Consider the following 27505-nt stretch of genomic DNA (forward strand, 5'->3'; position numbering starts at 1 on the left):
TGAAAGGCCCGAGTTAGTGGAGGTGCTGGGGTTTGATGAGAGCCAGGTTCAATCTAGAGACCTACAATACCACTTCATCTAGCAACAAGTTTGAACCATCTCTGGACTTCTAAGGATGCTGTTTTGGGATTCCCATTACTTCAGGGAATGCATTGTTTCAAACATCTGGATCTAATGCCTACTATTGTCTCTATGATTAATTATATGAGCCATTTCCAGCTCTGCATAATAATTGTTCACATGACCTTTCTAAAGGAAAAATTCCCCCTTTCCAGAATTTGTCACATTGTTACATCTGCTGACCAAAAATCTACACCACAGGTGTGGGAGAAACTGGGTGGGGCTGTTACAGTAAAAAAACAGTCACACATAGATAAAATGTAGACTTGTCAATGTTATTTCTGCAAAAATGAATTTCAAAATCCAAACATGTGGAAACCATCTGTTGCTGTCTGTCTATTCCTGATGGAGGGAGCATTCCTATCTCTTAACTTAGGTCATATAAATCACATTTGTTGCTTTTGAAAAGAAAACAAACTACTTGTACTGCAATGGATTTCAGTCTAAAAGACATGTCAAAAACAGAATAATCTATGGTGTCCTCCTTTAGCAGAGGTTTCCCTACCGTACAAAAAGATCCATTTCTGTGAAGCATGTTTGCGTAACATTTGGTAAACATGGAAGCTGGTTGCAGGTGTCATTCGGAACCAGGTGGTTGAATGTCCAAATCGCATTTGGGTTCTGGCATAGTACCCCAAAAACCTGTAACACAAGGGAGACAAAATCCTTTATGTACTGTACTACAGAGCGCAACGCACGTTACATAATACACCATATTGAAAATGTACCTTCAAACATTTTGAAATTCTGCAAGAAATATAAGAAAGTGAATTTCTGAATAATAAATTATAATTTTTCTACAGGTCACCAGGCTGAATCTTCAAACCAAGGTAACTTGAAGGTACAGCTAATAATTGTCAGCAAACCTATTTGATAACTCTATTTTTATTATCTAGTGAGCCAAACATATAGCAACAGAAGATAAAGCACTGTTGCTTTGCTACATTACGGTAGCTGCTTTGAAGCAAAGAGACTTCCGAGTAATGAACAAGAGTAAAGACAAGTGACAAGACATATTGTTTAGGGGTGGACCGATCAATCGGCCACCGATCGAAATCTGGCGATATTCATCTCAAATCCGTGATCGCCGATGGGCTGATCGTGCCTAGATTTAGGGTCGATCTTTTTGCAGCATGCAGGGAATCACACATACACTGCTCCTCTAATGAATGAGTGCTTGCTCAGCCCTTAAAGCATGACAGAGTGGCCTTTGGAAGGTGAGTTGTTGGCAATTCTAAGCATTCACGAATGTAAACTTTCAGACATGATGTAAATCACATGAATATGCGGTTTTATTTTTTTAAAATGTGTAATAATTACACGTGTATGAATATTAAGTTGCCCTTTTTTTAGAGTCATTACGGTAGTTATTCTGACTCAGTGAGCAGGAAGAGGATAAAGAGGCTGCTAACAGGTATAAAAACAAATTAAACAACAAATAAACAAGCGAATACAATTCTGAGCACACGTGATGTAAAGTGAGTCGTGACAATCAGACGTTGTGTTGAGCGATAGAGACTGTTTGAGCGATCATGAGCACTTTTAGCTTCACTCCCTTCAATGTGCTCACTTGCAATGTTAATCAAACATGTGTGCTCTCCATGTGCTCTCGATATCTCATCAGTCACTCATCCCAGCGCTATTCTGTGAGGATCCCAATTTAAATCAGATTAATGTTGGTCACATTACCACTGATCACAGCAATTACATTTGAACCATAACTGCACCGTGTCTTCACTCATTTGCTTAAAAGACAGTAAACAAATCAAAGATATTAATGAATTCTCACTGGAGCAGTTTTTGAGCTTGTAATGGATATATTTTTCTTATTTTTGAATGTATCTCTGCTGTGTGTGATGCTCTCATGGTTTTTACCGCTTACCAGTATGTCACAATGACCTTTTGATATTGGCAACAGAACTATTCATAATGGTTTCAAAACAAATAAATGTTAGCAATTTCACAATTAATGTAAATTTAATGTAATTTTGGTGATAATTTATGAAAAGGTTCCATTCGTTATCATTAGTTAATGCATTAGGTATCATGAACAAACAATGAACAGTATATTTTTTACAGCATTTATTAATCATAATATTAGTTAATAAAAATACAATTGTTCATTGTTAGTTCATAGTGAATTAATGTTAACTTACACAACTTTTGATTTTAAAAAAATGTAATAGAATATAATGTAGGGATGGGCATTCATCAATTTGATATCCGAATATTTAAGCTCATAAAAAACGAATATTCGAATATTCTATTATTTAAATGAAGGTAACTAGTGAGAAAGTTGTAAAATTATTTTTTTAGTCAAAGTTACGCAAACTTTGACTAAAAAACATTAAAAAAAACAAGCTTCTAATTATATCCAAAACAAGCTTATATTATGTCCTGTGTTTTTTTTTAATTGAAAATATTTATACAAGCAATGCATGAAAACAAAAAAGTATAGAATGAAAGCATTTAAGCTCATGCAAAGCGAAGAAAAAGTAACCGCTAATTAAGTAGACTGACGCAGTTAACGTACAGGATGAATATAAACACTTGACATATAATTGTTATGTTTATATTGTATCTTATGTTTTTGTTGAGAAAAACAAGCACATCCACATGCTCAGTTAACTATACTCATTTATACACACCAGTTTAAATGGAATGTCCCTTACCTCAGCTAGCAAAGTCTTTCTCGGATGCCATGTTTGTTGTTTACAGAAGCGTTGTGGTGATTACATTGTAATGGGGACGCTGCTTTCTGACGAGCTGCACATATACGGGAGTAAAGAGTACACCGCTTATACAGAACATTTAAACAGGAACCCAGCTTTCTCACAGTAAGCCACATTCTCACAATAACCCACTTTTTTGGTGTCCACCTAAACGTACTGACAGAACAGTCTGCTCATCAAATGTGATCAACTTGTGTCCACACTCAACAGCGCCACCCAGTGTATTCTGTTATAACTGCTAGTTTTAGTTTGTGTGTTCAGGATTTAACATGCATCTCACTGTATATGGCCAGCAAAGCGAAACTTTGTGAAAAGTATTTTTACTATTCGAATAATTATTGCAGAACGAATACTCGAGTATTCGACTACTCATGCACATCCCTAATATGTTGTAACTAACATTAAGTTAGCTCATGTTAACTACAGTAATGTTGTTGAATTATATTAAAAAAATGGAACCTTTTTGTAAAGTTACCATAATTTTAAGTGTGGCAAAGTGCACTTTAAGAAAAAAAAAATACGGTAATGGCCAATCTTAGTGTTTTAAAAAAAAAAAAAAAAAAAATCAGAGATCGGTATCGGCCTCAAATTTCCTGATCAGTGCACCACTAATATCGTTAATTGTAGAGATGTAGACGGTTAACCGTTCACAATTTGTTCGACTAATACTATCAGTTAAAAATCAGCCAAGAGGTTAATCACAGAAACAACAGAGTGGCAATTTGTTGGGTCTATCCAAGGGGCTCCAAAATAATTATTCATTTATAAGTACTCATTCAAATGTTGATGTAATAACTATTGCTAAATATGCACATCTGTCATATGAGCCTGTTTTGTTTCGGCCAGTATAGAGCTTTGTCATACCTGTTTGGTCACTTAATTGTTTCATGGCTTTTCATTTTTTTCTGTAGCATTGTACAAGTAGTCCCACCCACCATAAAATCCAATGCGTCTAAAAAATTAGTCTCCGCTGTAAATTACAAATCTAATATACTTTGATTGTCTCTCTTTGTGTAGCATTTCATTTTCATAGACTACGTTTACATGGACACCTTAAAGTGGCTTATTGCGAGAAAGCAGCGTTCCGGTTTGCATGTATAAACTGCGTACTCTTTACTCCTGTATATACAGTTGAAGTCAGAAGTTTACATACACTTAGGTTGAAGTCATTAAAACACATTTTTTAACCACTCCACAGATTTAATATTAGCAAACTATAGTTTTGGCAAGTCATTTAGGACATCTACTTGTGCATGATATCAGCAATTTTTCCAACAATTGTTTACAGACAGATTGTTTCACTTTTAATTGACTATATCACAATTCAAGTGAGTCAGAAATTTACATACACTGAGTTAACTGTGCTTTTAAGCAGCTTGGAAAATTCCAGATAATGATGTCAAACCTTTAGGCAATTAGCTTCTGATAGGCTAATTGGAGTCAATTAGAGGTGTACCTGTGGATGTATTTTAAGGCCTACCTTCAAACTCAGTGCCTCTTTGCTTGACATCATGGGAAAATCAAAAGAAATCAGCCAAGACCTCAGAAAAAAAAATTGTGGACCTCCAAGTCTGGTTCATCCTTGGGAGCAATTTCCAAATGCCTGAAGGTACCACGTTCATCTGTACAAACAACAGTACGTAAATATAAACGGCATGGGGCAATGCAGCCATCATACCGCTCAGGAAGGAGACATATTCTGTCTCCAAGTGATGAATGTAGTTTGGTGCAAAAAGTGCGACTCAATCTCAAAACAAAAGCAAAGGACCTTGTGAAGATGCTGGACGAAACAGGTCGACAAGTATCTATATCCACAGAAAAACGAGTCCTATATTGACATAACCCGAAAGGCTGCTCAGCAAGGAAGAAGCCGCTGCTCCAAAATTGCCATAAAAAAGCCAGACTACAGCAATACAGTGCTGCAAAGTAGAGCAGTAGAAACTCTTGTGAGATTTTTCTTAAATATAATGTAATTATTATTATTATTATTATATATATGTTATTATTATTATTACTACTACTACTACTATATTAAATATTTTACTATACAGAGGGAATATATTTCTGTCGCATTTTTTTCAATTTCATGCATCTAGTTAAATGGAACTTTTTGATGACTTCACATCTCACCTCTGTTAAAGCAGTTTGATATATGGGCCAATGTGTTTATTAAACTTAAAAAAAACAACTATGTTTTAATTATATAGTCTGCATGTGCAGTGCTTCACAGTGAATAAAGTGCTCTGCTCTTTGTCATCAATACACACACATAGCGCATGTGATGTTAATGATGCAGTTAATGTTTAAGCAGTGTTTTCTCACATTCACTATCGTTGAAGCGCGAAGCTCATGCAAATCACATATTTGTTTAATTAAATCTCAGCCTTTTGTGGTTTAATCATCAGACTAGGTCATACCACGATTTTAATTAAATTAATTGTGAATTTATACATTCATTTTATCCAAAATGTCAAATTCCATGATATTCCGTGTTTTATAGTAATTCCATTTTTATGAATGGATTCTGCGATTTCGTCCACGTTTTCCACATCGTGGAAATCATAAGGCCCTACCAAACGCCACCAGCTAATATGGAAAACAGGTTTATAAGCAGTTACAAGACCAGACAGAAATCTGTTTGGTCGCCTTTGCAATGTCCCAACCCATCTTCGAACTCACCCTATCTGATGCCACTCTAAATAATTTACTCCGACAGCCAAGTGTATTTAAAGCAGATCAATACCATTAAAGGACAGATGGGGCATATGAATAAATAGAGACCACTCTCCTCATGGCAAAGGCTCAGCACTACATCAACCTCTCATTGCATTGTTTTATCCCATCTTTTTTTTTTTTTTTTTAATCTGCCATCATGCTAACCAACAGCGGCGTAGAAAGCGTTAAAGAAATCAATTGCTCTCATTCACTTCCCAACCATCCTTCAATGAGCAATGGGAAAAACAACTGCAAATGCCTACACAGCCTACAGTTAAACGTGTTTAATAAGGGCTCTAGGGTAGTGTGTATCAAACGGCCATGCTCATCTAGGATTAGTTTTCCACATTTTAGATCAAAGTGATATGACTAAATGGGGTGTTGATACATCAGCACTTTTGTGATGAGATGGTAGAAACATTCAAGACCAGGTCTGATGTTGCGTGTGTATGTTTTTCTCTCTTGCTTAGCCATCCTGTCTCCAGAGTGAGTCAGGGAGGAGGGGTGGGGGGGCTGACTTTACATGGCGCAGCAGCCTGAAGAACGCAGGCAGGGATGTGAAACCTGATCTATACTGCCTTTTAACCCACCTCCCCTCCAACCTCCTTGCTGGAACCTTGCCACAGACTCCCACTGCAATCTGATCCCTCTCACTGTGGCTGAGATTGAAACACAGAGGGCTCCAGGGCAAATCAATTTGGGCCTGGCAGATATATATAATATATAAAAAGAAAAATCAGATAAGCAGAGGGAAAAACAAAATCTGTGTTGTTGTATGATATTGAAGACTTTTAAGCAATCAAGTGATTCTATTTGGATGTTACTTTTTAAGACAGAGATCACATAACGTTCGTCTTAATTTCTGTTGAAGCGTTAGCCTAGTTCAAGTCACCTCACGTTGGGCTTTAAGCACATGAGCCGTGCATTTGCTTAACAATAGCTCTTCAATGAATGTCCAAAGCAAGACAAATAACAGCTCTAGAAGTTACTGTAACTAAATACACGGTCACAGTATATGCAAGTCACAAAGATATATCTCGACATACAAGCACACAGTCTTTTTACATTTATTAATATGCACCTTAAATCTGTTCTTACCAGCACAGTGATCCCTGTCATTGAGAAGGGATGGGACAATATATACTGAAATTTGAAATATCATGAACCAAATTAAATGACGAACCACATAAATGCAAAACTCAATATTTCAAAATTTGCAACACTGTTTTCTGTCCGTATGGTCATAAATGAAATGACCCATCAAACATCAAAATCCCTCTGTCACTTTTTTCTACACTGTTTACAAGGTTTGCATAAGGTCCTTTAAGTGCTTGAAAATACGCTTTTAAAAGTTAAAATCACCTTGTTTTGTTGAAAAGTGCTTGAGATTAAAACAGAACATTTGTTCTGTGTAATGTGTGTCCATCAAATATGAGACCCAAGCACTCAAATATAACTGAATAATGTGTCTTTTAATATCCTTTCTGTTCTTTACAGTCACTTGTTGATCAAAAAGTAAAAAGAAACTATTAAATATATGCTTGATATCGCCAAGACTCTCTTGATTTTGTTCTAGACAATTAGACCTTTGTGGTTTGGTTGGACTGAATGAATGCTGGTATCTAGCAACAGTGTGATGTAGTGCTGCCTCGGATGACTGTCTGAAACCAGTTTCCGGAGGTACCTTCATATGCAAATGCTGTGTGTTAAGTCATTGACTGATAGGTCAGCAAGGCAAGAAGGACGCATCCAATGTAAATTCTTGTAAATTGTACACAATATTTCAAATAGTGACAGCACATATCACTATTATATGTACAATTTCATGATATAATATTAATTGATAGAATATAGAATTTGTATATGTTTAAAGTTCAAATGTGATAAGCAAATTATTTAAAATATATATACACTTTCTCATTCTTTTTAGGACAGGTGCTGTTCAGTTCTATTGCTTGTTCTGCAACTGATCAGACTAAATGTAGCTCAATATTTTTGAAGGTTTATTTGTTTGTTATCTTTTCTCATTGAGAAAGGTATATGAGAAACTCGCTATTATCTGAACTTAGAGCATTTACTGTATATTGTAAATTAAAGAACTTTATGCTGATGAGAAATTATAATGTGCAGTTTGCTCAAACTAAACACAATTCTCTGTCATACTTTGACATTTAAGTGTTACTATATCGAATCGTGAACCTCATATTGTACATCAAACCGATTCGTGTGTAACCGGTCCTGCTCTAGCCGCTCCGAGCGGGATTCGAACCGGCCTTTCGGTCAGTCGCTAGTGCGCCTCTTGAGGCTAGGGGAGTGAGGTTTACACACACTGCACAGCTACCATTACACGTGCGATAACCATATGGTCCCATCCCTAATATTGACTTGATTCCTGATATTTTTTGCAAATGGAGAGGCTGAAGCAAGCTATGGAATGTACAGCTCTCTAGCATGTATATACTGCAAGCATTTCATTTTCTAAAATAAAACCACTTTTCCCAGAATAAGCCTTTCTCCTCCGAGCCTCTGCAAGCAGACAGCTTCACAGGCAGTGTTACCATCTGGCTTTTGAGCTCCTTGTGTACCAGACCTCCAAGCTTTGAGAAGGTAAACGAGCTGAAAAGATCCCCCCAGAACCAGTAAATTAAAAGCAGCTTTTGTATTGAGAGGGGGAAAGGCATGGCCAAAAAAATAAATAAAAACAAAAAAATCAGGACAGCAATACACACATATAACCCCAAATATATGGTAATACGAAAATGCACAGTAAAAGGAGGAACACATTTATAATAGTGTTTTTCATAAACAGGTAATAAATAAATAAAAGACATTAACTAAAAACAGCCTGAAGCCAAAAACAATAAATGAAAAGAACAAATAATCCAAAATAAAGGAAAACACAATATTGCAAAGTGTAGAGGAACATTTTCTCTGAATGAACACACTAACGCGTTGAAAAGTGAGACAGCTGTCACATTTTAAGGAAAGTTGTTTATGTTAGCATTATGTCGCTGCCGCGTTAAAAACTACACACTTTCAATCGGACTTTACAAACAGTGTCATTTGGCTTTAGGCGATGTTAACGGCATTTTAAACGAATAACATGTAGGACAATAGTTATACAGTATTATTTGGGAGAGAGTCGCTGTAGATTGTTAAGTAAACCAATTAAAAAGTCTATTTCGACTTGCTAACAGCGATAGCAAACTAGCTACAGTCAACTCGCGTCAAGAATCTGACAAAATTACTAAAACTCGTAAATGTCTTTCATTACACATTTTAAGTATTGTACATTTGTTTACAGCGAGATAATAAAAAAAAATGAAACAAGTAATACAGCTTAGCAAGTCAGTCAAAAAACATTTCCGAGGAAAATGCCAAATTCAATACAACAAACTTTCGTCAGGCAGCGTTCGCTTAGCCGAGCTAACACGTCCCACTTCACTTACCGAAAAGATCCTTCAGTAAAGTTTATATCCGTATAATCCGTCAGTTTAATGAGCTCTCGACACTGGGACAATTCCGAGGGGTCTGTCGTGGTCTACTCTCTGCGAAATACGTAAAAGGTCTGGCATTGGCACTAACCATCACAGTACAGCGATGCGCTCTCACTGACGATACACAAATACACGCAACACGCAGCGATCGCGCCGATTTACCTGACAGTACAGCTCCCCCTGGCGTATGAAGATGAATATGGTTGTGCGAATCGAGACTGTCTGGGCATTACCGAACTACACTTGGCTGCAAGTTTGCACTGTTTGTAAAGGTGCAATATTTGAGAAAAAAATGATACACATTTCTTAACATATTATTCCTTTATATTATGTTTATTTCATTTTTAATCCATAAATTAAATACATTATAAATACACCCAGTTGCATTCTTTCCTATGTATGGTAATGTATGGTATTTGCTGAAACTGTACATTGCATAAATTTCTTTCAAACAGTTTTATCACCATTTAGTGTATAAGTTAAACATGACTTAGATTTAAATGTAACAAATAATGTGATTAAAATATTACAAACGTGAATAAATTATGGCGCTGTCCAAACTGTAGTACAGTGTTATAACATTTAATCAAAAAATATTTAAGTTATGAGCAATTGTTTTGACAGTTTGTATAAAGCAACTTAATATTTTTGTACTAGTCATGTTCCAAAAATTAAATGCAAATACAAGTCATTATTTTGACATTAAGGTCATGGTATTGGGTAATACAAGCACAAAGTAAGGCTGTTTGTTTTCTCCCAAAGGAAAAAAATAAATAAATTCAGATCTGTATCCACATCTCAGTTTGAACCATTTTTTGTTACTCTCCTACATAAATACCCAAAGAAAGAATCTGCAGTATTCAACAGAAGACTGCATTGAAGATACTTTATGTAATAAAAAAAAAACAATAAAAAAAAAACATCATTAAGGGTGTTTTTTGTTACAGTAACACAAATAAATTGCAAATTCATGATTTTTGTTTTCATTTTTCCCCCATTTTAAATTCCCAGTTGAATATGGCAGATGGTTTTACATTATGTGAAAAGTAACTGACATTCAGCTTGACATTCAATAGTGTAAAATTACACAATGAAAACACGTCTTGTATCTGTTTATGCAGTGTATTAAAATTATACAGTAAATCCATACACCTGAACCCAAGGCTGTGTACTCTATAAAAAAAATAAATAAAAAAAAGAAAAAAAGAAGCTAATAATTTATTTCATTAGAGGCATTTTACGTGCATGAAAAACTGCTGTTTAAACTAATAACCCTGCTGTATCAACCTGACATCTAAAGTAGTCATAAAAACACTTCTCAACTCTAACTATGGTAGGTTAGATCAAATTCAAAATATGACAGTGAAAATATACTGACTTACGCTGACACGTCAAGGGTGCACTCATAAAACATGTCTGAATAAAACAGGAGTTTCTTCAAAAGAATTATATGAATAAAAATACACAGCCTGAAGGGAAATGAGTGTCTACAATTGCTCTTACATTTCAAAATGTGAAAACATTGGTGTTGAATTTCTGCGGTAGCCATGTGGCATAAAACAAATACTTTAACTGTAAGCTTAAAGGAATTTTACGAGTTCAATGCAAGTTAAGCTCAGTCAACAGCATTTGTAGCATAATGTTGATTACCACAAAAAATAATTTTGACTCGTCCCTCCTTTTCTTTAAAAAAAGCAAAAAATGTAGGTCACAGTGAGGCACTTACAATGGAAGTGAATGGGGGGGCCAATTTTTGTAGGGTTTAGAGGCAGAAATGGGAAGCTTATCGTTTTATAAAAGCACTTACATGAATTCTTCTGTTAAAACTCATGTATTATTTGAGCTGTAAAATTGTTTACATCATAGTTTTTACAGTGTTTTTAGTTTTTTTTTACATTAAACTAAAATCATGTTAACATGCATATTGTTTAGGTCTTGTGGCTATAGTTTTTAAACAGTGAGTATTTTAACGTTTACGGATTGGCCCCATTCACTTCTATTGTGTCTCGCTGTAACCCCAATTTTTCTTTTTTTTTTTTTCTTTTTTTTTTAAGTAGGGACAAGTCGAAATAAATTTTTGTGGTAATCAATATTATGCTACAAATGCTGTCCATTGAGCTTAACTGAAACCAGAATATTCCTTTAAAGTTGCAGCTCACAGCTAGGTAGCATCTACCCACTGAGAATACTAAGAACAAAGTCTAAGTTACCACATTTGTTATAATTTTCTAGAAAACATTAAGAATCCAATTTATCCAATTATGTGGTGAAATCGATCTTGTCTTGTTGATTAAATTATTAATCAAATTAAATTATCAATCCCTCGTTCTTGGAAAAGAAAACAAGTAAATTATCTGTGCAAATCAGAACACTATGTAATTTGCAAATACAATCTTAATATTGAGTTTTTGGGCACAACAAATAACAGAACTAAAAACAACTATAATAGATGACCAAGAGAAACAGTTTAAGGTACTCGGTTCAGCATGGTAGGCTGGAAATTAAACAGCTATTTAGTCTTGCATACTGTACATTGTGAGGGCAAGAACTGATTGAACATTTAAATTCTGTTACCTTGTCAGGTGCCCTGTTTATATTGTTTTTAATTGGCAAATGGAAACTAACACTAATGTTAACATCACAAATGCATTATCTGCTCACTTTCACACATGAACAAGATTTGTAGCACATAAAAATGACCCATTCAGCATTTAAAAGACTCAGTGTAAAGTGAAATCGCAATAGGCCTCGTTATTTTTGTGAAAACAACTTGTAATGCAATAAAAAGAAATACAACTAAGATTCCTTTCAGGGTAAAGGCTTAATAAAATTCATAGATTTTTGTTCAGGCTCTGTTTTTGATTTATGAATGATCTGAGACGTGACATCAACTCAAGACTATGCCTGGCCATGAACAAGTACATCTCTAGACAATATTCACCAAAAACACAACAACATCCATGTATAACATTTTAAATTCTAAATAACGAACGAGCTACTTGGTTAGGAATCTAACTAAATTCTAATGAAGGAGCACAAATCAGTGTTTTAGTCACTAACATCATAAAAATGCTGTTTAAATTCACCAAACCAAAAAGTGAAAAAGATGTTACCTCAGTTAAATTAATGTATATCAGGCAAACAAGTGCCTGTATGCACATTTATTATAATAAAAGATAAAGAATGAACTAAATAAATCATCCTCTATGTGCACATTGAGATTTAATTTGAATTTAAAAATGTGCATTTGTCAGAACACCTATCTGTTTAATTAAAAATGATATATATATCTTTTATATTAATTTTTATATGTGTCATTTTCTGTAAGATTTTCTATTCATTTGGGTTGGCAGTGATGCCTTGCCATAGAACCTCAAATGCAAATGTTATATAAACTGCATTTAGTTTTTTCTCCAACAGCTTCTGTTGCACCACTGAAGCATCTACACATTGATGGCATGTGCATGCTTCTTGCATAAGGGCTTGTCCTTCTTGGAGTAAAAAGGTTGCCCTTCCAGGTTCACATTGCACACCTGTATGTCAAGACAGAAGATAATTTCTTGTAACTAAATAATTTGTAAACGGTCTTCGGGAAAGTACATCTAAAAACATTGATTTTGTACCTACCGCACAAACAAAGCAAGTATCATGCCATGTGTGGCCAAGAGCTTCAATAAATTTGTCTCCTGCCTCAACTGGGAAGTCACAGCCATGGCATTTTGTGCTGAAGAGAGCAATGTAATCTGGTGACAGAGAAACAGTTAGTGAAAATATGGTAGACCTGTAAAATGCATACAGCGCAGTCTAAAAAGAAATCAAACATAGCTGGTGATTCCCTTACCTTTCTCACAATAGGGCTCCCCATCCTCCATATGGAAGAGGCTGTTTCCAAATGGTTTTCCACAGGCTGCACAAACAAAGCAAGTAGTATGCCAGGTCTGCCGCAGTGCATGCATCACTTCCTGTTGAGCACATGTTGAGCAGAGTAACTGTCAGTACCTGTGAAATGTGACTGTGTACAAATCAACATGTTTGTACATGTTATTAAGTTTTGAAACTTACTCCCATGATCTTGGTATTGCATCGGGCACAGGTAGGGGCAAAGAATTCTCCATAGCAGTTCTCACAGTAAACATTATTCTGCTCCTCCACAAAGCTGACATCAGCCAGAGACGAGTGGCAGTAATGGCAGTTGAACTCCTCGGGATGCCAGGAACGACCCAATGCCACCAGGAATGGTCCCCTGGAGGGTCAGAATACAATGTAGCATCAAACAATTTCCTTTGATGATTATGAAAGACAAATTTGAAAATCATGTTTTTGGAAAGTGTATATTTTCTGCAACATTAAACAGAATTGCAATCGGTTTGTTTTAGTTGCTTTTAGTGACATGACATTACGACATGGGCTCAACCAATGGCGTGAACTTGCAGCTCGTCAAGGTGGGGAATTCACTAAGTATAAATTGCACCCAATAGAAATGCAGTTTATTTGCATGCATTGCAATACTCAGAGCCAGCATGAAAGATCTGAATTGCGTCTTGCAAATTGCGTTCAGCACAGATTTTGTGGGTGTGTTTGCGCCGTTGTCTGATCAGCATAATTCCTTTAGTAAATCAGACACTAAACCAGAACAAATATATCTTTAACAAAAAAAAAAAAAAAAAAGCGCGATATTTATTGCAAATAGCGAATGAATGAAGCTCAAATTACAATTAGCCTAATTTAAATAGAAAGGTTTCATGTTTGCACGGAAACTAATGACAATGACTGAATTTAAAAATAATACAGTGCTATTTCAGTGCAGATTGCACCGTCTTAAACTAGATTATGGGTGATTAGTGAATAAGACACAGGTTTTCTGCATCGAAATACCACACGCAAAAATGCCACAACTGCTTAATAAATTTGCTTCACAATGTTTTTGCAATTCTTCTGTGCAAGTGTAAGTAGATATAGCAGCAGGCTGGAGATCTCCAAATGGGGGAGGAATCTCAAAAAGAGGTTGGAGTTACTCCAAAGGGGGCAGGGCTACTCCAAAAGGGGGCAGGGTTACTCCAAAAGGGGGTTGCACAAACTCCAAAAAGGGGCTTCACGTCCACACATGGTTGAGTTAGGGAAAGGGTTCAGTTAGGGGATCCCTATTTCTTTGCTGGTGGTTTGGATCTCCTGCCCCTTTTTGGAGCTCTGCCTGCAGCTATATCCTTCTCTGCTAGTGGGGCAGAAACTGCACACTTCATTTTTAGGAAAAAGAGTGAATGCAGGGGGAGACAATGATTTGCAACTCTCTGACATCACAATTATGTCACAAAAGGTCACAATTAGATTGACAAATATTGCACAGATGCACAAGTGTAATCATACCTGATGATGTTGTTGCAGGATGCACACAGAGGTGTTCTGCTGCTGGCTGCAAACCGCTCAGCCCTTTGAGCAACTCCACGAGCCACAGGTGGAAGTGGGGCGGGGTTGAATGGAGGAGAGGAAGGGTTGAAAGCAGGACTTGGAGCAGCAGGAGCAGGGATGGGGTTGGGGATGTAGGCTGGTGGTCGTGGGGCAGCCTGGGGCAGAGCCTGCACTTTGATACTTGTGGTAGTGGGTTTGCTAGGGTCAAATTTCTGGGCAAAATTATCATCAATAACCCAAGGAGGCCTGCTGGAAGGAGGGGCTGGAGCTGGGGCAGGTGGAGCAGGAGCATGAACCATTGTTGGAGCTGGTGCTAAAAGATGCAAATCAATTAGTAACATGTACACATATTCTGTATATACTGCTTTATACACACAGTGCACACACAATAATATGTGCAATAGCTACCTGGGGCAGCCTGGTAGGCCGTAGGCACAATGGTGGCAGTGCTGACCAATTTAGGAGGTGCTGGACCTACAGGGATCTGGATGGAGCTGTGTTGCATGGGTGGCTGTTGCATGGGTGGCTGTTGCATGGGTGGAGGCTGCTGCATGAGTGGTGGCTTCTGCATGAGTGGTGGCTGCTGCATAGTTGGAGGCTGTGTGTAAGGACTGTAGAAGAACAGACCAGAAACTGTAACATTTCAGTTCAAATGCATGACTAACAGAGCATCAAAACTATTCCTTCTTACCGCTTACAGTAAACAATATCAAATACATATTATTGGTGGTAGAAATTTTACTGACTATTATACTAGCTAAATTAGTTTGAATGAAGTTATCTAAGAGACTGAGACTATACTGCTAATATTTCCCATGGATGTCTGATCAAATACTCCACCACTTTCACATAGTCCAGTTCGACAGCATCTTACCTGGTATTCATTCCCTTCATCACAATTTTTTATGCAACAGTTAGTGTTGTTTTAAAGAAAGTAAGACCATCTAGTACCAAAAACAGTGTTAGAAGAGAGAGCCTCCATTGCAAAAGTTTTAAATGAAATGACAAGGTTACACAATTCCTTTCCACGCATTTATAGATACATTATAAAATATGGTTATAACATAAAAGGTTAACGCGAAATCACCAAAGCATAAGTATTATCCTTTAGTGCCAGTTGGCTAAAAATGGATGGAGAAGGGAGAAAAGATCTGTTACTGCACATACTTTATAAAACACTGACACTGTGAGGAAGAAAACATGCTTGCTGATTGAACACAGAGCTGCACCACAGCAGTACCTGGAGATGGAGGTTTTGTACTGGGAAGTGTAATCAATTGAAGTCTCCAAGTTGAAGCTATAACAAAGACACAAAAGGTGGACAGTCAAACTTATCATGCCTAGATTGAGCTGCAGTGAAGCCATACACACTCATATACACTGCTGCCATAATATCTAAATATTGTGATTCACATTTATGATGAATTAGGCGACCCAAACAACTCAACATCATCTATTCACATTAATAACAAATAAAAATCTGTCTGGGTTTTAATAGTTTATTCACAATGTTTAGGTTGATTTTTTAAAATGATTAATTTCTTAAAATGTAGAGTATCAGATGCTTTGACATTTGGGGCCCTATTTTAAGAGCACTAGCGCTAAGCACAGCACTATGCCATATGTCATACAGTACACGTAAAGTCAGTGGGCATGGCCATGAAGTTTTGGTACTTTCGTGCAAGCATGCGCTAAGTCTAGGCACAAGTGGGTTTGCCGAAATTGTGCGCAAGGCGCTAATGGGCTGGGTCAAGTGCAATTTAATTTGGAGGTTCTTTTACAGCACCATTTGCATCATATTATATAGTCCATTCCCTGTCAAGCACCAGCGATATAAACAAAGACAGCACATTCATAAGAAGTTGGTAGTGTAAATGGACTGTAAGCAATTAATTAGAAGAATAGAAAAATTATATTCTTCGGGGCCAGGACCACCTTAATGTGGTCTTTGATTGTCATGGACATAATTTGATGTTCCACTTTATTTTCAGAGTTTGGACATGAACTTTATTACCACCTACTAGTGAAATCTCCAATCTGGAACTGAGTTTGTCTTTGCTCTGATATAAGATGTGCTTATACAACATCTTAGCGCAATGTCCTATTTTTCAGGAAAATAGCAATTTGCCACTTCATTAACATACAATACACTCACAGTTTGCGCGATAACACACACAGTAGTGCAAACACTCCAACATCATGACCACTTGCACTGGCACAAAATTTGCACTTAGAATTAGTACTCTCACGAAAATTGGATAAGACGTTGAGCACAGTCATAGTGTGTAGTGCTGCGCTTAGCGCACTCACAAAATAGAGCCCTTGAAATCAGCGAGATTATGCAGTAACCCTTTATAGAATGAGTTAGATGTGTCCTCTTGTTTGTCTAAAGTTGATGGAGACTTAAGTTTGCTGTAGATTGATCTACAGATGTACAGTATAAGTGAACACGGCAACAAATAGACCATGCACAAATACATGCATAAATAAAATGATGTTGGTAAATCTTACCAACATAAAGACATGCAAGCACACATGAAAAAGTACCTAAAGAATCATGTTGAGTTCAAGGCAAAGACATGTACCAACAATTTCTGTTTTCCCAGAGATAAATATTCCCGTATCTAATAGTATGAGGCCCAATATAAGTTAACACACAATCCATGTATTTCAGGACCCTGAATATTAATAGTCTTTATTTCAGTTGTGTGATCTCCTGTAGAAGTTAATCTGAATTAAAAAGAAATATGGCTATGGCCTATAATTACTAATTACTGGAGACTTCTGTAATTATAAGTCAATGTATAGATCTTGAAAGCATGAAGTTCACTCCAGTCTGCATGCAAAAATCTTATTAGCAGGGTCAGCATTAGCAATGGATGAGGAAATGTCATAGTTAGATCCAAACACAGTGCAGTTTCTGCTATGTCTAAGAACAAACTTGTTTAAGATAATCAAACATGAGCATTGGTTAGCATGGATTACTCTCAGTAAATCAAGCTGTATGGCAGTAGACTTTGTCTTAATAGTGGACTGTCTATTAATACGGCTCATTAATCAGTGTATGAGTATATCATTGTCTTATTGACATTGCTTTTTTGACTGTCACAATGTGTACTAAATAAAATATTTACAAAATATATGTGTGTGAATTTAAAGCAATTAATAAGAAATTAAATCTGAAATCAAAACCTCTTCAAAAGAGAAAACCAAGCCGGGCAAAATATTGCTCATCCCCCAAAGGTAACATTTTAAGTTGTTTCATAAAAGTCACTGTCTCTGATTTCATAAATACCCATGTCTTACTGTTTTGTTGAGCATTCTTTTGGCAAACAATATTAGAATAAGTTAATGGAAGTCATAAAAGGTTTGCATTTGAATAAAGTTCTGGTGCTAAAAGATTGATAGAAACTCCAGACAAAAAAGCAGAACTTTAAAACCAATAGTTAATCGTGATGTAAGTTAAATTAAATGTGAGCTTCTAACTTCCTTTGGGGGATGAGCATTTGTCATAGTAAGCAGCAACTGCAACAAAAAATTGGGTTAAATCCAAGCTGACCAAATTAGAGGATTAAAGTAATATTATCATGTCATACTATTGGTTATAACATTATTAGGACTAGAAGAATGGCTTGGTTTAGAGTCTCCAGTGATCAATGAAAGCTCTCCATACAAACACATTAATTTAAAATGTCCTACAATCTCTCAAATGTAAAGTTAGAATTTAACTGCACCATAATTGTTAATTACTAATAGAGGTTAATTAACATTTAAATAACTTGTCTACTAACATTATGTGAAACACATAGCCAAACCGATGACCAGTAATTAATCAAATTCTAACAGTTTTTTTTCTTCTTTTCTACAGATATTTAAAATATAGATGAATAACCCAATATGCCAAGAGCAATAAAAATGAAAAAAGAGCAAACCTGAAATATCAATTAAATGTAAAGCAATAGAATACAAATTGACACATATATGCATGCCAAGGGAGAATAACCAAAAAAAAAAAAAAAAAAAAAGTTGAAAAAAATAAGAAAAATACAAATCACAAACATGCAACTTTACCTGTCTACCAGGGATTGCTCAGGTGCCTGATAGGCTTTCTGCGGCTCCAACAGGAGCCCATTGGGCGAAGCAGCGATAGCAGGCGGACAGATTGGTGCAAGGCTGGTGGAAACTGGAGCATGCTCGGCAGGAGTACTAGATATAGGTTAGGTTGCATTGATTTCAGAAAAGCCAGGCCAAAGTCATAAATATATACAGCAGCCATGTTTCATGCTGTGTATGTATATATGCCTTTATTTGCAAGTTACATTTTATAATAGGCACTTTACAAGGCAGCTGCCTCATTCTCATGCATGCAGAAAGCCTCAGCATTTCTGAGCCCAATGCAAGGATGTCCATCAAGGAGGCAGAAATGATTAAAAGACCTAACCTGTTGGTTTCTTCTGAATTCATTATCCCTAGAGCTCACTGAAACAGCCCATGTGACTTCTTTCTTTGGTGGAACACAAAATGAGATGCTAGGTAGAATATTTGGGCCAGACAGCCTTAGTCCCCATTCATTTTTACTGTATTGAAAAAGAAGCAATGAAAGTAAATGGTGACTGAGGCTGGAAATGAGCTTGGAACAACATGAGGGTGAGTAAATGATTACAGAATTGCCCTTTTGGGGTTAACTATCACATTTACTAATTTTGCAATGGGAGGACTGCAAAAACTGTGAAATAAAAGATTATAAACTACTGACTTGGCATGAGTCACTGTTTGAGCTGTGAATAAGGACAGTCGAATTTCACTCTGAATGATGTGATGTCTTGACAACTGAAAGTGTAAGTGCTATTCTAGGACTAATTAAATAAATCCACACATGAGGGCTACTACAATCAATCATGTGCTCGTTCAGGGACAATAAACTGCAGTTGGCATGACCACACCATAATAGAAAGATGCAGGGTATAGGTCAAATAAACCCTCTTAGTCTGCCCATAAAACACTATATATTTTATTAAATGGTTAGAGTAGCAGTAGATGGTGTTAAATAATACTCCCCTGTGATCTAAGCAAAAAAGTGCCTTATTTCACAAACACAGATAAAATATCACTACTGACAGGTAGTGAGGTCACTTTTTTGATAATTTGGTATCCCCTTTGCATAATCAAACACAATTAAATAAATAATGAAAACATCTTGGTGTGGTAGCCGCCCAGGCAGAGGAGAAAAGATAAAAGACAGGCACCTAGCAGCAGCAGGCTTGGTGGTGGACCGATGGCTGACCCCCCTTCATACTCTCTGCAACCATCTTTCCTGACCATCTCTCTCCATTTCTGGAGGGGTGAGGTAATTAATAGTATTGTAATGGAAGAGAGAGAGAGAGGTCTGGAACTGTTGGTTGCAGACATTTATGAAGCCTTCAATAAGCTTTAATCACTTTCTGTGGTGAACTTGTATGTATATTGAATCCCTCTCTGTTGTTTGTAGTGTGTAACATGTAAGCAGAGCATGTACATGTGTGTATTGCTTTGGGTAAGGTGCGTGGTGGTAGAAAGCAGACACAGATTAGCATTTATAGCAAGCTGTGAGAGACTGAAATTAGAGAACATTTTTTAAAACTCTAATAAGATTTGAAAAATCTATAGACTATAAGCAAAGAAAACATGTAACTTAATATATGCAGCTTTTACTCTTTAGTCTGACTCACACACACCAACACAGAGTGGAGAGTCATATTGTCCTAACACTGAATTCTTAAACTGGCTATTCTGTTAACTTGTGGCACTTTAGAGTTAAATGTTTAAAATCCACAACAATGGCCAACAATTGCTCAAAAAACAAAACACAAAAGCAGACAAAACCTTCAGAAAGAGAGGTTGTTATTGAAAAGTGTGCTAAACTACTTGCAAACTTGACTAGGACCAGGGAGCAAAGAGAGTCAAGACAGACTGAGGGTAATTTCAGACAAGAAACTGCAGTGCCACCTGCTGGCATTATCCGCTTAACACATAGTTTGGACATAGGGAAAGAGTGTTCTTGTTCTGCAGCAAAGGGGTGCAACACCTTCACATGAAAAGCAGCCATTTGACATTTAGATTATCACTGTACATTATCACTGTAGACTATCTCTTTACAGTAAATTCAGGCATGCAAATTAGCAAACAAAGTTTGAATAGTAGAGGGTAAATATGGATATTCATGCAATAACAATAATCACACACAGTAGACATGGGAGGTACTTTGAAGCTTTGAATGAAGAAATTAGACTTAAGTGATACATTTTCAGAAATATGATACTATTTAAGGTACAGACCCGTCACTGGGGTGGTACCCTTGTTTTGGTTACACACTGTTATTTGTACCCTTAAAGGAATAACTCACCCAAAAATAAAAATTCTCCCATTATTTATTCACCCTCATGACTATGACTTTCTTTCTTCTGCTGAACACAAACAAAGATTTTTAGAAGAATATCTCGGCTCTTTTGGTCCATACAATGCAAGTGAATGGTCGACAGAACTTTAAAGGTCCAAAGAAAATAAAAAATAAAAGGCAGCATAAAGTAATCCATACGACTCCAGTATTTAAATCCATGTCTTCAGAAGCGATATGATAGCTGTGGGTGAGAAACAGATCAATATTTATGTCCTTTTTCACTATAAATTCTCCTCCTTGCCCAGTAGGTGGCAATATGCAAGAAGAATGTGAATCGCCAAAAACAAAAGAAGTGAAAGTGGAGATGGATAGTACAAAAGGACTTAAATATTGATCTGTTTCTCACCCACACTTATCATTTCCCTTCTGAAGACATGGATTTAACCTTATGGATTACTTTTCTGCTGATTTTATATGCTTTTCGGACCTTTAAAGTTCTGTCCACTATCACTTCGACTGAAAGGACTTACAGAGCTGAGATATTTTTCTAAAAATCTTCATTTGTGTTCTGTAGAAGAAAGAAAGTCATACACATCTGGGATTAGGGTAAGTAAATGATGTGAGCATTTTCATTTTTGGATGAACTATCCCTTTTTAAGGAGACACATAGGTAAATATTTTTTTTTTCTCCAGAGGAACCAGATAAATATAACTTTAGGTGTACACAATTGGTCCATAGTGTACAATTATGTTAAAAATTGGGTACCACCCCAATGACTGCCCTTGTACCTTAAATGGTACCTTTTTTCTAAGAGTGTATGTTCTGTATTTTCAACCCACACTTACATTTTAAGTATTAAACAGTTGTTTCCATTCATGTGTAGGTGATTTGAGGAAAATACCTTCCTTTTTCAGCCTTTCACAGACTAAATGGAGTAAAACATGTAACCATTTAAAAAAAAAAAAAAACTCGCTAAAGAAACATAATTGAATAATGCTGTTATTCAGAACATGTTCTCAATTTACATAAAATACAGGAAGACATTTGACTGTGCCGAGAGTTTCACACTATTAAAAAAACTAATCGGGGGCTTTGAATGCTTTAAACGAATGCTCGTTTCTTCAACCAATGATATGCTAAATACAAACAGACATGATAGGAAACAGTTTTAAAAGGGTATGGGTTAAAAACACCAAACAAATTCTTAAATATTAGGACTATTAGAAGGAAATGGACTTTCTAACAAGATGATTAAATACTAATAAAATAATGTGCACTGAATGATTACAACACGCAATATTTACAGAAATTATTTACAGAAACACAACAACAAACATATAAAAGACTCGTACAGACAAAATTTCAGTGTAGCAGAAAAGGGAAATTTGTCAAAACACAAAGAGCATTGTTTTGTGACAAACTGAAAAAACAGTGAGGCTCTGCTGACTTCTCTGATGTTTTTAAATGTGTAAACAATTATGCTTAATAATAATGAAACCATTGAAATTTCAGAACCAAAACCAAGAAATACCCTCAAACCAACACAAGTACAGTTGTCCACTAAGATATATTATAGATAGATTTGGGCAGAGCAAGCAAAACAAGGCAACTTTGAGTTTTTGAATTTGAATCTAACTGTATCCCAAAAACTACAGTAATTTCAGAAAGATAAAAAGGTAACAACAGCAGGAAACAGCACTGCAGTGATATGCAATGATTACTGAAGTAATGTTTGCAAATGTTTTGTCTCAGTTAAGTTGAGAAGTGTCTGAGGTGAAAGACTGAAAATATGGACAAAATGACAGCATATGACTGTGCAACCTAGAGTGACGTATTCATACTGTATGTACATGAAGGCAGAGGTCTAGACAAGAAAGAATGAAGAGTGAGTAGGGGGGCCAGCCAACCAGGGCCACAAGCACTCCAGTGCAGTCACACGGTCGCCCAGCATGTGTTGCATGCAAGTGGGAGGCACAGAAGAAGTGAAGGAAACTAAAGGTGAGATGATATGAGAGGAGGACACGGTTAGCAAAGGCATTAATCTATTCCATTATAACAACCTAGCGCAAACCAGCCCACAGCAGAGCAAACACCATTTCCCTATGTGACAACCAGACAAGCAGAATTACCTGGATTATTGACTCTCTCTACTCACAGACATTGACCTCCATCTTGCCTCTCTTATTTCTCTTCTGGAAGAGGACAGACAGATGGATAACGGCTTGCAGTTCTGACGGCTTCATGTGCCTTCGCCCATCCTCCAGACACAGAACTTGACCCTTCAGCCACGACTGAACTATACCTAGAGGTTATTACTCATCCTAAACAAATTAACTCGCACATGTTCATATCTTAATAAAAGCCTAATGTCCTGATAAAGTGAAACCATTGGATTGTTATCTGTCATAGTACAAATGTTAGAGGTTTTCCAGTCTCAAACGCATTACCTCACATCTACTCTGTCTTAGATCAGAGCCATACACAAATACAAATCTAGCCTTAGCCTTATGATAGTTAGACAACTGACTGACATCTTTATATCTATATTTAGCGACAAGTTCAGGCTTAACCCTTTAAGCTCTGAAGGTGCTTTTAAAGATTTCCTGTTTCAGTGGCATGCCAAAAATTAAAGGCTTATAACTATTTAAAAACAAAGAGGGTCAACTGTTTGATATCATTTTAAAGAAAACCTTTCAAATATTTATATGATAGACTCTCAGCCTAAAAACTGCTGAAAAATCACATCACAAAAAACGTAATTAACTTTTTAATTAAGTCAAAGCCAATTATTAATGAAGCCAAAAATTTACTTTTTTTCTGATTTGACATTATATATATCAGGGTGTAAATAAGGTAGCTCCATTTTGTTTTGTTCCCAGTCATGTCACCTGTAACTAAGTAAAATTTTGTGTTGATATGACAAAGCAATCAAAACTTATAGCATTACAAACATAATTTATCCTAGTGTCTAAAAAATTTCTCCAAATGTCCAAAAGTCTCTCCAAACAAATAAAACAAATAATAATTGTACATAATAACTAATTACACATGACTTAAGGTCTGCTATCTCTCCATGCAGGCATGAGTAACGAGATTTCATTCAGTTCCATTCTGTGTCATTTGAACCATCATTTAGTCACCATTTAGTACTTGACATCATCTCATGGTGGCCATATGTAATTAAAGTGAACGATCCTCTATGCCCATATTTGGATGACTTTCAACTCTGGTTGCAGCGATCTGAATTCTTATATGATTGGTTTAGAGTTCCATGATGCTGGAAAACATACTACATCATTACTGATGTAGTCCAGGAAAGCTAACGTGTTTTTAGCCAGAGAGCACATGTGCTATGTGCACATGTGCTATGTGCACATTGTGCTTCATGTGGATTATCTAATGATCTATGCATCCGATTATGTTGTGTGTGGGGGATTCCCCTCTTTGTAATGGGAATCCCCTCCTCGAAGTAATGGTATGTGAAATTTTATGTTCTGTTTATTTTTCGTGAAGTTATAAGTGAAAATGTGGCTTATAAGCAACACCTGTTTACATATAACATGTATGACAAAGACATTTACTCGCTATATTTATATATAACAAACAGGCTGGTTGTATTCTACTATTTGAGAGCTTTCCTACGACATATGACACATGGTAATTTGATCAGTTTGATGTTTTTACCGATTACAATAATACTATGTACAGTGTCAAATTATTAATAAAATTATCAAAATGGAACACTTCTGATTTGTCTGCAAATTTCAAAGCACTTGTTCAGTTTATGTCATAAAGCCTACATGCATTGTAAAGTACAGCTTCTAAGCATTAAAACAATACCTATTTGTGTTGGTAAAGACAGAAGTTATTAATATTTTAATAATTATTTATTTCTCACCGGGCCCACTGGTGGGCCAATCCGAGTTTAAAGGGTTTAAGTCTCCATGAAATCCTTTGACAAGCATAGTTTTATTTTCAAATGTTTGGGTGGGACAAGTCCTCAAAACCCTTTTAGCTAATAGGCTTAAAAGGATTAGTTCACCCAAAAATTATAATTCTCTCATGATTTACTCACCTTTAAGCTATACCAGATGTGTATGTCTTTCCTTCTTCGGCAGAATCAAAATTAAGATTTTTATAAGCACATTTCAGCTTTGTATGTCCATACAATGAAAGCGAATGGGTGCCATGATGCTGCTGGCTGTTTGATGGTCCAAAAGGCATATTTAGGCTGCTTAAAAGTAATCTATACGACTCTAGTCGATCAATGAATGTCTTCTGAGGAAAATCGACAGGTTTGTGTAAAACTTTTTTAACTTTTTAAAAACGCTTCCTGCTACCAGTTGACCCATCAAGGAGCTGTCGCATGATGTAAGCGCGTGCTTTGTTTACAACAAAGGGACGAACGTCACGCGAGAGTTCGGTCAGTTCAAACAGCAACTGGAAGCAACGATTTAAAGCTGAAAACATTTTAATTATTGATATGTTTCTTACCCAAACCGAACGATTTGCTTCAGAAGACATTTATTGATCGACCGTAGTCGTGTGGATTACTTTTATGCTGCCTAAATATGCCTTTTGGACCGGCAAACAGCCAGCAGGCTCACAGCACCCATTCGCTTTCATTGTATGGACATACAGAGCTGAAATGTGCTAATAAAAATCTTCATTTTGGTTCTGCTGAAGAAGGAAAGACATACACATTTGGGATGGCTTAAAGGTGAGCAAATCATGAGATTGTCATTTTTGGGTGAACTAATCCTTTAAGTTATGTCACAGCCTTGGACCTACTTAGTAGTTGGTGGCAGGTGGTATTATGGGGAGGGAAGTTTTCATTCTAGAGAGCATTTAATTGTACAAAATCTGTGTAGTGCTGGATGAGTCATCCAGACTGTAGGAAAAGTGTACATATTGTTGACCTATCTATTAAAAGTACATTTTGTCAAGTTTTAAGAGTACACTATAGCATATAAATAACTTCAAAACTAATAGACATGGACTAAAAGCCACAAAACTCTAATTTTGATTTCATGGATTTCATATATTTCTTTAATTACGAAACATCAGTTTCAGAACATCAACGAAAATATTCTCTTCAAAAGAATAACAGTTTTGTAATTTAAAGTTTAAGTCTAAAGCTAAAGCTTTTACTTCATGCAGAACTCTCTTTCAGGAGTCAGCTTTTAAGCAGATAAGCAATGACTCATGACTCCTGGAATAAAAATACCTATAATCACTAACTGCATATGCAAACAATTTTAACATTTGCTTGGCCTTAGGTAATCATTGGTATGCTATCACAGCATCAAAGGTTTAGAGAAGGGCACATGACAAATGATTTAATCTACATTGCAGAGCATCTAAACACTTGTGAACTTGTGGCCAAGAATGAAAAGGTAATGATTACAACATTTTGTTTAGGTGGTTTTGATTGTTTCCACAGGCTTCCAGCCTTAATGTGCTAACAGAAAAAAAAAAAAATCACTTAATCTTAGTGTCTCTGACCGAGCAGATGACCCAAGCAAAGAGAAAATTTGGAAATGTAAAAAGTTGTCAAGCCTTAAAGCTTAAAATAATTATAGCAGGGCATTCTTTAAAATAATTTTAAGTTAATGTACATTTCAAAGCAATGGTTCTGAACTGGTGGGTCGCTACTCAAAATTGATTGCAGGTCTGTTCTGTTTGGGTCATTTGCAGCTGTGAAAAAAGCGAAATGAAAATAATAAAATGCAACTAACCATATAATCGCATATAGCTAGAACAGCATAATACATAGGCTTATGAAGTTTTCAAAGGGAGGAGAAAATGTGTCCTGTATCTTTTGCTATTGACATCAAATGCTGCAAATCTAATCAATCACGATATTCAAATTATTTTATTATTATTTTGTATTCTTTAGTAGTAATATGGCTTACACTATTGCCATATTTAACCCAGTGTTTACTCCATGTGCTAGGCACACTTCTGCTGTTTTTATGCATTTACAAAATTGTTAATTATGTTGGGCCTAAGTAGTTCATTGTAATATTATTCCAATGTTTAATTTTAAGGACATTTTGTATGTTACACAGTTTGATACTCTGTTGGGTCACAACTTGATGTCTAATGTAAAATCTGGGTCCTATAACAAAACCATTTGAGAACCACTGATTTTAAATTAATTTTTCTTTCTGCAGACCTAAATCTTTCAAATACAGGTATATAGGGATGCAACGATAGGACAATTTATGGCCAATACCGATACCGCCTTTAAAAAAAATATTGACCCATAACTGTACCGATATTTAGCAACTTACTTCAACTTACTTATTTTGTCATTAGATTTTAATTAGGAATGTTTTTTTAAAAAAATCAAAGAGATACAAAAGATTTTTACTGTTCTAACAATAAATATTTCCGTTGAACATTGGATCTGTTGAACACATGACAGGCCAAAATTTTAAAGAGAGCCACAGTTAAAGATACATCCAAGATAAAAAAATAAAAAAAGATACAAAAAATTACTAAATTTGATAACATATATATATATATATATATATATATATATATATATATATATATATATATATATATATATATATATATATATGTAAAAGGTTATTTTTTACTTCTAAAAGTTTTTTGCACTTCTGTTTCTGCAGTTAAAAACGCAGTCTCT

General features: G+C 35.9%; 2 protein-coding genes across 2 annotated transcripts in view; both read right to left on the reverse strand.

Annotated features, from left to right (window-relative positions):
• The window catches only part of bmpr1aa (bone morphogenetic protein receptor, type IAa), a 35386-nt gene extending 26185 nt beyond the window's left edge, over positions 1-9201 (reverse strand). The window contains exons 1-2 of the mRNA XM_051648092.1: positions 9017-9201; positions 626-762 (exon numbers count right to left, since the gene is read on the reverse strand). The gene's annotated coding sequence lies outside the window, so the exon portion shown is untranslated. The remainder of the gene's footprint in view (positions 1-625; positions 763-9016) is intronic.
• Positions 9202-9376: 175 nt separating this feature from the next.
• LOC127411711 (LIM domain-binding protein 3-like) overlaps positions 9377-27505 on the reverse strand; it is a 55146-nt gene continuing 37017 nt past the window's right edge. The window contains exons 9-16 of the mRNA XM_051647407.1: positions 18542-18676; positions 15711-15767; positions 14879-15081; positions 14429-14783; positions 13127-13307; positions 12906-13026; positions 12692-12807; positions 9377-12597 (exon numbers count right to left, since the gene is read on the reverse strand). Of these exons, the coding sequence (XP_051503367.1) occupies positions 12508-12597; positions 12692-12807; positions 12906-13026; positions 13127-13307; positions 14429-14783; positions 14879-15081; positions 15711-15767; positions 18542-18676 (1258 nt within the window). The 3' untranslated portion in view covers positions 9377-12507. The remainder of the gene's footprint in view (positions 12598-12691; positions 12808-12905; positions 13027-13126; positions 13308-14428; positions 14784-14878; positions 15082-15710; positions 15768-18541; positions 18677-27505) is intronic.

Source organism: Myxocyprinus asiaticus, chromosome 21 (assembly GCF_019703515.2).
Source record: "Myxocyprinus asiaticus isolate MX2 ecotype Aquarium Trade chromosome 21, UBuf_Myxa_2, whole genome shotgun sequence".
In the NCBI taxonomy this organism is placed as follows: Eukaryota; Metazoa; Chordata; class Actinopteri; order Cypriniformes; family Catostomidae; genus Myxocyprinus; species Myxocyprinus asiaticus.